This window comes from Zootoca vivipara, chromosome 2 (genome assembly GCF_963506605.1).
Source record: "Zootoca vivipara chromosome 2, rZooViv1.1, whole genome shotgun sequence".
Classification (NCBI taxonomy): domain Eukaryota; kingdom Metazoa; phylum Chordata; class Lepidosauria; order Squamata; family Lacertidae; genus Zootoca; species Zootoca vivipara.
The window spans coordinates 103,622,972-103,638,027 of NC_083277.1; the positions used below are offsets into that span (position 1 = coordinate 103,622,972).

Below are 15,056 nucleotides of genomic sequence, written 5' to 3' on the forward strand. Positions count from 1 at the left end.
GCCTAAGCTATATGGTTTTTCTTCAGGTGGAAGTCTAGAACAGAAGATTAAAACACCGGCTGCACTGATTCACATTCTGCTTTCATTTTAAAGTCTTAATAACTGAAACAATCTAGATAGTTATTGAGGCAAGATGAGCCACCTGCAATTATAGCTTGCTTGTGGTAAAATTGCTCAAGTGTTACTGTAGCAAATATACAAGCCAAACAAATGACATTTATCCATAGGAAATTGAAAATAAGATACAACTTGTTCCAAAGAACAAGTTGCCTGTGTTAGGTCACATTCTGCTATAAAACTACCATTCCACAACACTGGAATAAAAATGGGAATTCAGTTCCATACCTGACATTTCTAGACACAATGGTACTTAAGGTTAACATTGAAGTATAATCCTGTTACATTTCTTTATAAAAGAAAATATTACAACATACTTATACACCTGGAAGGGTAAAAAGATCATTGAGAGAGACAATGCAAAAGCATTTGCAGGACAAACTGGGATAAATCAAAGGCTATTTCCATTACACAGGCAATACGAGTTTATTGTGTTTTTCCATCAATTGCAGCAAAAAAAGTGTTATAAACCAAATGAATAATCAAAGGAACTTAATTCTCAACAATTCTTCAAGAGAGATTATGTTCTAAATTTCACCTGGAAGGAAGAGATGAAAAAACCAAATATACAGTGGGATAAAGTCTTTTTCTATAACCAATTCAATGCCTCTCTAAAGCATTAAGGTCACTGAGGGACCTTACTGCAAGTTATGTATCATCTCCTCTTTGGCAATGAGATGTGTAGTTTTATTAACTAGAGCCATCAATGAATTGAGCTTGTGAGACCAGTCATTGAGCAAGTTATTTGGGTCCTTGGGTCTCTGAAAGTTGATAATTCCTGCCAGCCTATCTACTTTTGCAAAGATGGTCTTATTCACCACTAAGTTGGACAAAAATTCTTCAGATTCCTGTAAAGCAAACAAACAGCATTGAATTAGGTGATAATGTTTTTTAAAATTGCTTTGAGTGACATTCTATTGTCTCTTAGGGGAATTCGAGTGCATTTGAGATAATGTAATTCCATATAATGTCTTTTGCAACAGATGTTGAAGAGCAGATTTCAACTAAAAAATTCAAACAAAAGTGGTTCCCAAATATCCCCCCCACCCCCGAGACCACTTGAAAATTGCTGAGAGTCTTGACGGACCACTTCAAGAGTTTTCTGCCTGTTGTAGCAACTGCAAAGCGCTATGCTAGATGCTGTATGATTTTTAATTGTATTTTTAAAATGCTCCTTATATTTCTTATTTTCTATTTTACCATATTTACTCAAAGCACTCTTCACAGGCACATCGTGGACCACCTGAATGAAACCTGCAGGTGGCAATTTTGGAAACAAGGGGATGATACAAAAGCCCTCAGCAATTCTGAGAATCACTTACATCAATTGATAAATCCAGAAGTTGTGCCATTCTCTTCATGGTAATTCTGGTGTAATATTTTGCCATTATTCTAATATTCTAAAGTAAAATAAGAATAGAAGGTGATCATAAAGTAGCAGATGAAATACAAAAAAATAATATGCTGTAATGAAATCAAGGGCTTATGTAGCATGCCAAGGAATTGTGTAGTTTTAGTATTTGAGGAAGTGTGTAAGACCCTCAGATTACACATGCAAACAGCTAATCAGAAGGGACTATAAAATAATATAAACCTACCTTAATCCTCAGTGGACGTACGTTTTCTAAAATCTTTTAAATAAATATACAGTTGTACCTTGGAAGTCGGTTCTACTTCCAAAGCATTCAAAAACCAAAGCACGGCTTTTGTTTGGCTGCAGGAAGCTCCTGCAGCCAATCGGAAGCCGTGGAAGCCCATCGGACCTTTGGCTTACAAAAGAACGTTCGAAAACCAGAACAGTCACACACACACACACACACACACACACACACACAGAGAGAGAGAGAGAGAGAGGGAGGGAGGGAGGGAGGGAGGGAGAGATTGACTTTTAGGAGACATCTGAAGGCAGTCCTGTTTAGGCAAGCTTTTAATGTTTAATAGATTATTGTATTTTAATGTTTTGTTGGAATCTGCCCAGAGTGGCTGGGGAAACACAGCCAGATGGGCGGGGTATAAATAATAAATTATTGTTGTTGTTGTTTGTTTGTTTGTTAATATGTATGTGTATATGGTTTTTTGTGGGGGTATGCACATATTCCATAAAATAGCTCCCGAGTCTTTTTTAAAATAAAACATCATTTTATAAATAGGATGATTGTCAGAAATAGTGTTCCTCCTAGTCCTAACTTGTTGCTAGAAAGCAGATTGAACTTACATGCTCCACGACTCTGTTTTTTAAATCTTTCCATCGCTTTTCACCTTCCTCCGTGTAACCAAACACATCTGTTGCAGGACTTTCTAGAGAACCTTCCCTTAATTCTTTTCCATATTCCTCAACCAGGGAAGTCCAACGCATCAATTCCATAGTGGTAAATAATTTTAAAAGATCTCTGTTGGCGGCGGGGAGGGGGGAGAGAAATTAAAAAGCCTCAGTAAATTGTTGGTTGACAAAGTTGTTCTGCTTTACCTTAACATAGTAGGGTTGCCTTTAAGAATTCTGTCAGCATTACCAATGTATTTAATTCAGCAGTTTCTTTTTGATTATTAATATATTAGAAAACTGATTCAGAGAAGTGCACTGACACAGGATACAGAAATGTATGTCCACGTTCACTGCAGAATGTACTTCAAGGATGCCAGTTCTGATTTGGTTTGTTATAAATAATATGTGAAAGTTTTGAATGTAAACCCCTACTTGTATGTGTAATAGCAGGGTACAAACTCCTGAGCCATTTTACAAACTGTCAGTTAAGGTGGACAACCTGTGGCCCTCCAGATCAGCCAGAATGGCCAATAGTCAGGGAGTTGCAATAATAGTCACAGGTTCTCCACGCTACCTTAAATAAACATCTTGACTATCTTGACTTTCACATTTCAAATGTCACACCAAATGAACAGGGATTGTTTCTCATTATATTAGCATGCCAACAGGAAAGCTACGTACTTGTACTTAGGAATGTCTTCTAGTTTTTTATCAGTGCTTATTCTGTGTACCAGGTCAGACTGTTCATTGTCATAAGGTGATAGGATAACATAGAGAACAACACTCTTCAGTGCCTGTTTAAAAGAAGATAGGAAGAAACTGGATTTTGTAGTTGAACAAGAGGCAGAAATGCAATAAAGCAAACACACAAAGTTGAAATTGCCAGTTTGATCAGAAGACAACCTATGCATCTAACTTTCTGTAATTTATAGAGGGATATAGCCATTGGCTACACAAAGAGAAAGTAAGAGAATGATTAGCTGCATGAGCTAACACCTGCCTGTGTGGGATACAACCCAAGGTACTAAAATTGACTCCACCTTATGAGATCACACAAGAAGGGAGCTGCAAGATGTTACATCGGTCATCGAATCCAATCTTGTGTTGCAAGCAGGAATCTTATTTATAACCAGCATTTTAAAATTATTATACATCCTTTGCTCTTTAGGGACACCCTAGAATTTTTTATAAAAAAATGGAAGTATTGAATCATGTAAGAAAAGTAACATGCAAACAATAAAAAGGCAGTCTTGCATTTAAACGAATTTCTTCCTCCTTTGGAAAGCTGTAATGTATGTTTGCAGGCATTAATTTAGCCCCCCCCCCAAAAAAAATCTGAAGTAGGACTATACTATTTTGCTTGATCTGCACACTTGAATTGGATGATAGATTTTCCAAATATAACCAAACCAAGGAAGGTAATTCAGGTGATGCTGGTTTCTTGACACAAGTGCAAAAGTGGGAGCAGACTACAAGTTCTTGCCTCCCTAGCAACTTTCCACATCTCACATGTAGGAGAATCAGGCCCATTTCAGGTGCTTACTGAGTAAGACACTGCAATGGATAGTGGTGGAGTAAAAGCCCAAAGATGATGGAATGCTGAGAGATCCTGCCCTCTCATTACATTATGCAGGCAAGGAAAACAAATATTGTACGTTAGGTTCATGGTGCATGGTTAAGGCTGGGATTGGCTAATTGCCTGCTCCTTTTGAAGTTGCAATACCAGCCTATGAACTGTCTGGACATAAGTCTTCAGATGTTTTCTATATAGTCTGAATGGAATCTACTCCACTGGCACAACTTTAGCTATAATGTAATAGTCAATAGAAAATAATGTTATGGCTGTAACCAATTGATATTTTTTTTGGGGGGGGGGGAGTTCTCACAAAAAAACTAAGCCACATGAAGAAATTCAAAAAACTGAAATCTTGAGCACAGTGCAGAAAAAGCAGTCCTCTCCAAAACAGTACCAATGATGAAAAAGGAAGAATGTTCCCTCAAACAGGTAAGACATTGCTTTACATGATATTTCTTGCAGACAATTGAACAGGTTACAGTGTATTTGCTACTTTCTCTTTCTGTCTTTTTTTACCTGCTGCCACTTTTCACCTTCAGCCTGGATGCAAGGAGTATCGTAAATGGCTCTGTAATGCTTACAAATGGAAAGGTAGGAACCTTCATGCTGATCCAGCTGAATCATTAAATTGTAGTATTTCAGTTTTAATTTCTGAAATGTAACACAGTGTCAGGTTAAACACAGAAATAGTTGTAAAATTTCCCCAATGCGACAGAGAAATCCTTTTAAAACATGCCCATAACATCCCTTAAGCCAGCTTCCTATAAGCCGTCCACCACTAGACTTACTTCTGTGTTTTCTTCCTGGAAAAATTTGGTGTTAATTTTTTTGCTAATAATCTGAGTTCGGATATAGTCTTTCACAGCCAGACAAAGCCTCATCTGCTCCAAGATGAACTCTACACGTTCCTTCTTCTCCATTGATCCATAGGTTTCCACCTAAAATTCAGAATATATTAATATTTTATAGACCGATATGCAAAATTATCCATCAAAGCCATCTTGCAACTAAATCATAAGTGTGAAGAAAGATGGCTTCTGTATGCATGCAAATACAGTTTACATGCCAGCATTAATGCTTCAGTTAGCTTACTTTAAATTTTTAAACTTCAGGTACTGCTGTTCTTAGAAAAACTTTGAAATTTAAAAATCTTGGGCTGGATTCAACTGAACTGTTGTGCTAGAGAGGAAGCAAGTTCAACAGGACTTCTCCCCCACCAAGCTGCATGGGAAGGCTGGGAGAACCCACAGAACAGTGTATGGTGGGGTAATAAAAATACTAATAAGACTAATATTACTAATTTTATTATTATTGCAAGCCTATCTGACTGGGTAGAAGGGAGAAATGCTTCCACTGACAAGAGTGATCACCTTACCACAAAACTGAATTCCACTCTGATTTGTATTTATTGTTGATCTGCAGATAACTTGTTTTGCATACCCTATATACTGTACATATTTCCATAACTAGACTTCTATTAATTTGTTTTCATCAGACATTTTTTCAAGACTTATGAAAATTGACATCAATCTTTAGGAATCCTGTATACCTGAAGGAGCATCTCCACCCCCATAGTCCAGCCCGGACACTGAGCTCCAATAATAATATTATTTCTAAAGATGTTCTACCAGCCCTATTATACTAACAGTTCACAAGAAAAATACACCCCTGCCCCATAATATTCAAGTGATTATTTAATTTCCAAACTGCTTAAAATATTAAAAATTAAGCAATGTGCAGAAAACTGAAGCAACAGGCAACTTAAAATATTACAAAAAAGTTACCAGTACATTAATGCAAAGTTGTTATTAATATAAATCAATATCAATTAAAAAAAATTCTGACACACCCTCAGGGTTCTCACCCAGGGTTCAAACAAACTCTCAGAATGAGAAGAGTTCCTGGAAACAGCAGACATCACTCTAGTCTCTCACTCTAGTCTTGCTTTTTATGGGCAATCCCAAGTTGTACTGTACCTTTTAAAATACAACTGGATAATAAAGTAACCTGACACCATTGCAGCCAATAGCTGAAGGATAAAAGCTTTTCCAAACTGTTTAAGGATAGCAAATAGTAACATTCTGTGATAAAAGCATTTCAATAACTAATTCCAATTTTTATCCATTTAATGACAGTAAGTTTGCCCCTTGAGCAAACTAGAAATTTGTAATAATTGTACTAGAAAATGGTTCAAACCTCGGTTTTCGAACATAATGCATTCCGGAAGACTGTTCAACTTCCGAAACGTTCGAAAACCAAGGATCAATGGGCGTTCAGCAAAATCCATTGGAAAAAAATGGAGAATCACGCAGCGGAAGCTGTTCAACTTTCAAGGCGTATTCGAAAATGGAAACAATTGCTTCCGAGTTCTCGGTGTTCGGCTTCCGAATCAATTGGCTTCCGAGGCACTCAAAAACCAAGGTGCCACTGTATTAACGATTCATTATCTGATTAAATATAGTCTGTGTAATTCAGCTAGAGAAGCTTTATTGGTTCTGGTTCTTGCCAGAAATCAGTTTAGCACCTCTGCTCAGAAAACGAGGTTATGAGAATATTATTAGAAAGTTGGCAATCTTCACAGCGACAGCATCTAAGCTTTGCAACAATTTCTACAGTGTGCAAAACAGTCCTGACTGAATTTGTCCTGTTTTCCAGTCTTGCTGTGGTGTGCATGTACACACACTCGAGCTCCTAAACAGTCCCATCCACCCAGCCCAATACAATGCAGCGAGGAACAGAAGATGTCAGGAAAACCCCACTGTGTGGATCCAGCCCAAGATATAAATGCACTGCTGTAAAACAGGCATCCCCAACCTGCGGCCCTCCAGATGTTTTGGCCTACAACTCACATGATCCCTAGCTAACAGGACCAGTGGTCAGGGATGGTGGGAGTTGTAGTCCAAAACACCTGGAGGGGCGAAGGTTGGGGGTGCCTGCTATAAAAGGTCTTCAAAGTATAAATATGGTTACCAAAAGCTCCTGTTTTGTTAATTTTTTCCAGTTCTACTATAGTGACAATTGAAGCAAGATTTTTTAAAAGTGTATTTTAAAAAGGAATAAAGTTGCAGTACTTCAAACAATGTCATGTATTCCAGCATATATGCTCCTTCACCTGAAGTTCTTGCAGAATTGAAGCAGCTTCTTTTACATCACCACTCTGCTCTTTTATTGTTGCAAGAGTATTGGTCAGCCGTGCCCTTTCAATTTCAACATAGATCTAAAAAGAAGGAGAAAGCATTTAATCTTATGCAATATGTTTGCCCACACAAACACTGCGTGTTTTTCCTCATCATCACAAATTATGGGGAGGGGGGAAGCTGATGATGGCACTGCTTGTAGCCATAGGAATGGCCTTTCCTTTATGGGCCAGGAGAGAAGGGTCCCAACTCCCATTCCACCACAGTGCAGGAATGGGCTCCTGATGATGGACTCTTACAGGCCACAGCACAACTGCTACCAAACCATGGGCTGCCCTCTCACTCAATAATCAGGCCAGCCCCCTGCTGACTACCCCATATAGGGCTCATCCGTGGCAAAGCAGTGTTTCGTCAAAGCAGGATTTGTCAGAACACAATTAGGAAAAATTAATGCCCAAGGCTAACAGGGAAGACCTTAGATCATCTTTTTCATTGATTTCTGTGGATACTCCAAATATGACCTAGAGAGGTACAACTCATAGGGTGAGATCCAACATCACACAAGTGGACTTTTGCTTGTGTAACAGGATTTCTCCTTCTGCTCTTCCCTCTGCAGTCCCCATCAACAAGCGGCTCTGGAGAATCAACAGGAGCTGCTGTCTTAAGATTCAAGAGTGCACACAAGGGAGTCTTAAAATAAGTACAAGGTTCTTTAAAAGGAAAAATACTTACCTTTCCTTCTGTAACCATACGCAGTGTATCAATTAAACGCAGTTTGATTGGTAGATCTGTGATCTCTTCAACGTAAGTACAGCACTGCTGGACCATTTTAGCAACAGCCTAATACAAATAATGAGAAAACTTGTAATCCTATGCCAACATAGTCTTACATAAATAGGATTCCCATTTATCCAAACACTATCTTTTATGCCATTTTTCAAACCTGTCAAAATGGAAAAACACTGCAATTAAAAATTGTTAGCCACATTTGACGTGAAAAGGAAGTTACCACTAACTCTTTGCTTCTATACTTAGATATAAACCACAATGAGCAGATGCTCTCATGCAGGATTCGGCTCAAATGCTCCCTCCCATTTTCTCACTTAAGCAGCTTTGCTTTAAAGCTGCTAAAATGGATATTTAGTCTAAAAGACATTTCATGCAAAACAACAGAACTTGCCTGTATCCTATAGTAACTTCCACTAAAAGAACCTACGGTATTTGTTTATTTCTCAGTGACCAAAGCTCACAAATACAGTTAACATACAGTTAACACATTATATACTAGCACAGTATGTGGCTTTGGTAAATTATGAAAGCTGCGAGCTTCCCCTCCTGTGCAACAAAGGCCTTCCCATAGACCATTATTTCAATTTGTTTGTGTCACACTATATGTATATCAGACTTTCATTGAAGGTGCCAAATGTCATTGGGGCAAAATATTTTTCAAAAACATTTTTATTTTATAAAGATAGATAAATAGTAGGTTTCCACCAAATTAGGATTTTGGTTTCTTGATTTCTCCCAGAGTTAGTGTTACTATTGTGGACCTGATTGAAGAGTGGAATGTGGTTGTCTGTATCACAGGCACATGATGTATCAGATGATTCTCCTTCCTTTGTCATCATGTCCCCCAATTAATGTAGCATTTTTCCTAAATGTTCATAGAGCAATGTTTTACTTTATGGTATTTTAAAATTGAACCCATGCAGGCTATTCCCAGAGCTGCAGGTAAAAGTCCTACATACTGGTCTTTAAATCCAGAACTACCTTCAACATCTTTCATTAACAATTTGTGCCTCAAGGTGAAATAATTCCTTTTCTTCCTCTCTCTTTGCTGCTCTCTCCCTCTTGAAATGCCTCCAATCTGTCGATGATCACCATAGCAAGCAAAGAAACAAAACGGGCCAGAACATTTTTATAATGTGTGGTGGGACTTTTATCATTTATACCAATACAACTAACCTCCATGACTCTTTGGTGCTACCAATTTGATAAATATGTGCCTCTTAATGTTTCTACTAACAAATGTTGTCTCATATCTTCTGATTTTGTTGGAAGATTAAGAGAATGGCCCCTTTGTCATTTCTGATATTTTTGTTTTTTTGCATTTGTTTTGCATGTTTATAAAATAAATTTTAAAAGGTAAAGGATAAAAGCTCAAATATTCTACATGACAGCCAACCAACCAAGTGAGCATGCCTGGATGGCATTGAACACTTTGAGCCACGGAAATATTGTATGTTTTTTTGTACACTATCATTTATTTTAATACACCTTCCAGCAAATAGATGGTCAAAGCAAACCAACATCTATATGAATAGTCATCATTCATTAGAACAAATTTATTTTTTAAACCCTTCATTTTTCAAGAAGCTTAAATAGCTGAGAAAAAAGAATGAACGAAGTAGTCAAGCATACACCATCTAGTAACATATAATGTGTACGTTACAAATTTAGGACATCTTCATAAAGCAACCAGGCTTGGAGGGCCTGCAGGACTAGATTACAGTTGTACCTCGGTTTAAGTACACAATTGGTTCCGGAGGTCTGTACTTAACCTGAAGCGTACTTAACCTGAAGCGAACTTTCCCATTGAACGTAATGGAAAGTGGATCAATTCGTTCCAGACGGGTCCGTGGAGTACTTAAACTGAAAGTACTCAAACTGAAGTGTACTTAAACAGAGGTATGACTGTATTTGGGGGGGGGGGGCTTGGCCACAGGGGGAAGAAGAGAAACTCCTTCTGAGCAAGCAGGCTGGCATTATTGGATGTTGCCCTAACATATATTCACTCCAAACCTATGCCTTATAAAGCATTTCTGATAAGCCCAAAGCTCTTTTGTTGTCTACGTTCAGAATATGCATGCATTATTAGGCTATTTTGAAAGCTCATTGCCAACTTCACTCTATAAACCACAGCACAATATGTTCTATTGATAGTTGCCAGGATATTAGTGACAACCAATATTATCAAGAACAGCAAGGGAAGCCTCCAGTGTACTTGCCACAGGGACAGTGAATTATTAAAAAGCCACCAGCGGCACAGGCACAGAGACACAACTCCCCTTTTCAAAATGACAACAGGCTGCAACTTTGTGGTATGCAGCACCAGTGTCGTGGATGAGAGCAACTGCTGCAAACTGCACACAAACCCTCTACCCACTACTCTTCTCCTGTAACCCTCCTTAGGAGGCAGTAGGTACAAGGAGGACACTTTGCAGGAAGACTAGGTGCCTTCTGCTGTTGGCTACAAGGAACAATGACTGATTACCAAACTCAAGAGAAAAAATATGGACACAAGGTTTTGAGCACTCCACACTTCTTACAGCTTAACACAATCTTACCTGCTTTAACTGACTTCTCCTCTTTGACAGAATAATAATATTTTCATTAAGAGCATCCCAGTCTTTAGCGTCATAACACATTTTCACTACAGCAACCAGAATACGAGATGTGGATATCATATCAGAAGCCTAAAAAACAGAAGTATAGGCTTATGCACAGAGGTTTCTACAGTGTAAACACAAAGAAAGATTCCTAGCACTTCCAAATGGATAGGGGTAACACAAAAAAGTCACTAGCTATTAATGGAAATTTGTCCTCAACCTCTTAAGACAAGTTGAGGCCCACAAGTAAGAGGGCAATCTGGGTTACATAAAGCCAAAGCTAAGGATCAATTCACTGTTCACATCAAGTAAACCTACCAAAGAGGAATAGTGCCAGTGTGCTAAAGAACAAGGAACAGCTTCCTTTTCTTCCTTTTCCTATTCCCACCCACTTATTCTTTCTTGCAGGTGAATGTTTTTACTTCCACAAGAGCAATTAGCAGTATTTGCACATGAGGCTCATATCTAATGCAGCAGCTGCACTGGCACAAGTGACTTCAGTGCATACAAAGGAACTTCCTTTCCTGTCCCCTCCAGCCCCCCGCATGCCCTCCAAATCAGCTGTGGAGCAGATCTGGGGGGTACATGGGCGAACAAAAGGGTATGGCAGTTCTGTTGTGACAGTGCAACCTCTCTGGTGCAACACTGGGCACAACACGTGGTCCTGTAGGCTGTGGTAACAAATAAAAACTTTTTTGCACCCTCTTGTTTCTGCAATCATAGTTATTAGAATGAATAAAAATCCCCACCATTCATATGCATGCACTGAAAGTCTGGGAAAAGATTCACCATTTTGACCCCTGCAAGAGAGCCAAGTACAATAGGATGGTTAAAAGTAATTAAGGGGTGACAAATTCATGCTAGATGATATGTTTCATGACTAGGAGGCTTTTAAAATGACCTTTTAAAAAGCAATGTTACTCAGTGTGCTATACTTACAGTTCGAGTCTGTTTTTCCAAGGAAAGCAATGTTTCAATTGCTTCTTGAAGCCTTCCATCCTAAAATAAAAGAAAAAAGTACTAAAAATGTACCACATATCTAACATGACATTTAACAAAGCTGAGTTAAAATAGGTCGTCCTTATTGTAACAGGGCCCAATCATGGTCAAATCAGTTACGGCCATCAGTCAATCGTGGCCACTTCCCACTACAAACTAGAGGATTTAAATACATTACAAAATATTGTTTTGTTGGTTTCAACTGGAATTAGACTACAATTCTAAGCTCACTTACCCAGGAGTAAGCCCCACTGAATTCAATAGGACTGCAGTTAGTCATGATTAGACCAATCTTTAAGAGACTTCCAGAAGTTGTAAGAGACTACTGAAGCCAAGTCTTCAGCCATCATTTATCTAAGTGTTATCAAAAGCTCTTTTGTGAAGTATGTATGGTACGTATATACAAAAGAGGAAATTCATGGACATACCGGTAACTACTGCTGTGCAACCCTTTTTGCCAGATACAAATTGGATCCCTGACTTTTTGAAAAGCAGTGAACATACTCCAAATCTGCCTGGAATTAGCTAGTTTTCTAACTTGGAAGCCTTGTTGCTTAAAGGGGAAGGTACTGCTATGAGAGCCATGTCACTGCCTATCCTGTCCCCTGTGTTTAGTAGAAATTATGGTAGGCAAACTAAGTTCTACAGCAGGGGTCGGCAACCTAAGGCCTGGGGTCATTTTACTGGCCTATGAGTTGCCTGCTCAGCAAGTCCCCGCACGCAGTGCTAAACAGTGTGGTGGGGCGCCGAAAATCACATCTGTACAGACAATGGAAATTGTGTCTGCGCAGACACCGGAAATCGTGGATGTACGCGCTCACGCACGCCTGCGATCCAGCCCACAGAGGGGGTCAGCGACAGTGAACCGGCCCAGCCAAGGTAAGCCTTGCCGACCCCTGCTCTACAGTTACTCAGTTGAATCCTGAAGCAACAATCAGTTCCCTCATTCCCACTAGGGTGGTAGAAGGTACCTACTTGTTCTTTACCCACCTCAGAGGACCAGCACCCAGAAATATATCACAGCCCAAGAACAAGTCCAGCTACAATTGCTACTTCCCCTGTTTGCTGGGAGAAGACAGCAGACTAACAGTATTCCAGCCAAGAAAAAGTGCAGTGGAGCATAATTAATAATAATAATTTTATTGTTTATACCCTGCCCACCTGGCTGGGTTTCCCCAGCCACTCTGGGTGGCTTCCAGCAAAATATAAAAAAATACTAAAATGTCAAACATTAAAAACTTTCCTGAATAGGGCTGCCTTCAGATGTTTAAACTTGCCTGCATCTTCCAGCTTAGAGGGAGCAAGAAGCAAAGAATCCCAGGGCAGTAGTGGCAATACTTTGGAGAGTAAATGGCAAGAGCATCATTAGAATAAGAAGTTCTGAATTAGCTATTTTCACTCTAGAAATTAAAGCCACTACAGTATATTGCTTCTTGTACTATTGTCATAAGAGCCCCAGTGCTATTTATTAGAAAATGAACAAAAATACATAACTGTGATATAGAAATAAAAGGTGCATTCACTCCTCCTTTGGTATCTCCTGTAACTATAGTTAATGCAGACTTGCAACAAAACTAAAGGACCATTCTAAACAGTGCAGCACACACCATGGAGTTATGTACCTTCAACAAATGGTTCAGAATCAGAAAAATCTTTATTTGCATCAGCCACTGGCCATAGCAATATGGTTAAAAAGAGCAACAGAAATTTAGAAGTAGCCACAACTGTTAGGAAGGACACTAAGGAGAAACTTTGTATTGATTATGTCTCTCAAGATAACCATAGGACTAACATGCACTGCCCAATGCAGCTTTGACCATGGCTGAAAGCAAGATAAAGCAATTCACAGTACACTAGCGGCTTTATCTAATGCAGCAAATATTTGCGACAGTACACATTTTGAGCTATGTGTTAATCAAATTCCAAGAACAGCACTGTAATCCAAAAGAATATTTGATTACTTATGCTGCCCCGATCTATCTATACATGTCAACTCCAGACGTTCAGTGGGCCTACAGCCTTATTCCCCATCATTACCTAAACCTATATTTGCTGACTATAGTCGCAAATTCTCTCCCTCCGTCTCTTTGCCTATTTACATGATTCCAAGCTACTCGGGTCCAACATTTTAATTTTGGGCGCAAGAGGCTTGTCACGGTGACAATCGCGACCAGCACAGCCCCTTAACTGAAGATTGGGACGCCTCCCTTGTCCAGAATACGTGGTGGGGGTGAGGTGGGGCGCGAAATGGAGCCGCTTCATCCCGGTTTTGAACCGCAAATGTCTCTCGGATAGTGCTGCGGGAGAACCACTTTCTGCGGCCGCCCCCTTCGCCGCCCAAACATGCATTTCCCTTTCGCAAAAGGACCCTCTCGTGTGGCCCCAGCCGCCAGAGAAGGGGAGGAAACTGGTCTCGTGACGATATACAGGCCTTCGTAGCCATCGGGTCATCCTCTCGGGGGCCACGCGGCTTCGCCCAACGCCGGCACCCTCCTTTCCCGAGCGCCCTCCCACCCGCGCCGCGGTCCTCCCTTGGCTGGACGGCGGCGACCTTCCCCTCTAGGCCCAGCTGCTGCCGGCTCTGAGCGATGCGGCCTAGGTCGGCCCGCCGCGCCATGACTCAGCCCCTCCTCGGCCCAGCCCCTTACCCGGGCCATCTGCTCGCACTCGGGCAAGCGCTGGTCTACGGTGGCGCTGTAGTCCACCTCCATTTTCACAATGCGGCCATCGGCCCGCTCCGCGTCGCCGTCCGCCATGGTAGGCCCGCGTCCGACTCCGAGTCTCCTGCAGCTTCTTCACAGGCGAAACCGCTCGCTAGCTCTCCCTCAGAGAGAGAGAGAGAGAGAGAGACACACACACACAGAGAGACACTGACTCACCGGAACCGGAAACCCATAGGCGCACATGCGCTCTCAAGGACAGCTATCCTGGGAGGACCCCTCCCTTCCCCGACTTCTTCCCCGCTCTGCTCTGAGAAAAGAGCAGCAGCAGCAGGCACTGCGGTAGACGCCTAAAGCAGGCTCGGTGGTTCTTCCCGCCTCGAGTGATGGGTGAGAGGCGGAGGCCGAGAAGCCGGAGATGAAAGCTGAGGGGGTTGAAAATGCCCCATAGCGCATTTTTTTTATTTTTAACCCCAGTTAACTGACATCAGCTGAGACACAAGCTAATAATAATAATAATAAATTTATGCACTTCAGTGGCAAAAATCAGTAGGTATATTGGGATTATTTTTATTATAATTATTAGACCCAGGTACTTTTGATGAACTAAAGTTTTATCGTGTTTTTAATATTGTGTTGAGGGACGTCTTGAGTGGCTGGGGAAACCAGAATAGATAAATAATTATTATTATTACAAAAAGAAAATACTCAATGGCAAGCGGTTGAAAACTTTTTATTTGAGTTAGATTTATATATAATCGATGCGGCTCAGTTAGGCACTTTGATTTCAGGGGTTCTGTGAGGAAAATCCCAACTCTTGCCGTATACTCCAAAGAGCCTCACATCTCGTCTTGGTGACACATCACTTGTTCCATGTGCAATAAATTCCCATTTCAGTCCCTGGCAACACCCCTG

At 40.4% G+C, this 15,056-nt stretch overlaps 1 protein-coding gene across 1 annotated transcript; it reads right to left on the reverse strand.

Annotated features, from left to right (window-relative positions):
- Nucleotides 1–504: 504 nt before the first annotated feature.
- PSMD12 (proteasome 26S subunit, non-ATPase 12) lies at nt 505–14,339 on the reverse strand. Its single transcript, XM_035104006.2, has 11 exons — nt 14,130–14,339; nt 11,422–11,481; nt 10,441–10,569; nt 7,826–7,933; nt 7,069–7,173; nt 4,745–4,894; nt 4,473–4,607; nt 3,062–3,174; nt 2,333–2,507; nt 1,440–1,517; nt 505–965 (listed from the first exon to the last, which is right to left on the reverse strand). Exons 1-11 carry the CDS (start codon nt 14,235–14,237, stop codon nt 756–758), a joined length of 1,371 nt encoding a protein of 456 aa, XP_034959897.1. The 5' UTR covers nt 14,238–14,339; the 3' UTR covers nt 505–755.
- Between the last annotated feature and the right edge of the window lie 717 nt (nt 14,340–15,056).

What these genes read in the sequence shown, in the direction of transcription:
- PSMD12 (XM_035104006.2), bottom strand. Translation starts at nt 14,237, where the DNA reads ATGGCGGACGGCGACGCGGAGCGGGCCGATGGCCGCATTGTGAAAATG. An exon ending in AGTGCGAGCAGATGGCCCGG is followed by an intron (nt 11,482 to 14,129) that starts GTAAGGGGCTGG and finishes CTTTTATTTTAG; the next exon opens with GATGGAAGGCTTCAAGAAGC. An exon ending in GTATGGTTACAGAAGGAAAG is followed by an intron (nt 7,174 to 7,825) that starts GTAAGTATTTTT and finishes CCTTCTTTTTAG; the next exon opens with ATCTATGTTGAAATTGAAAG.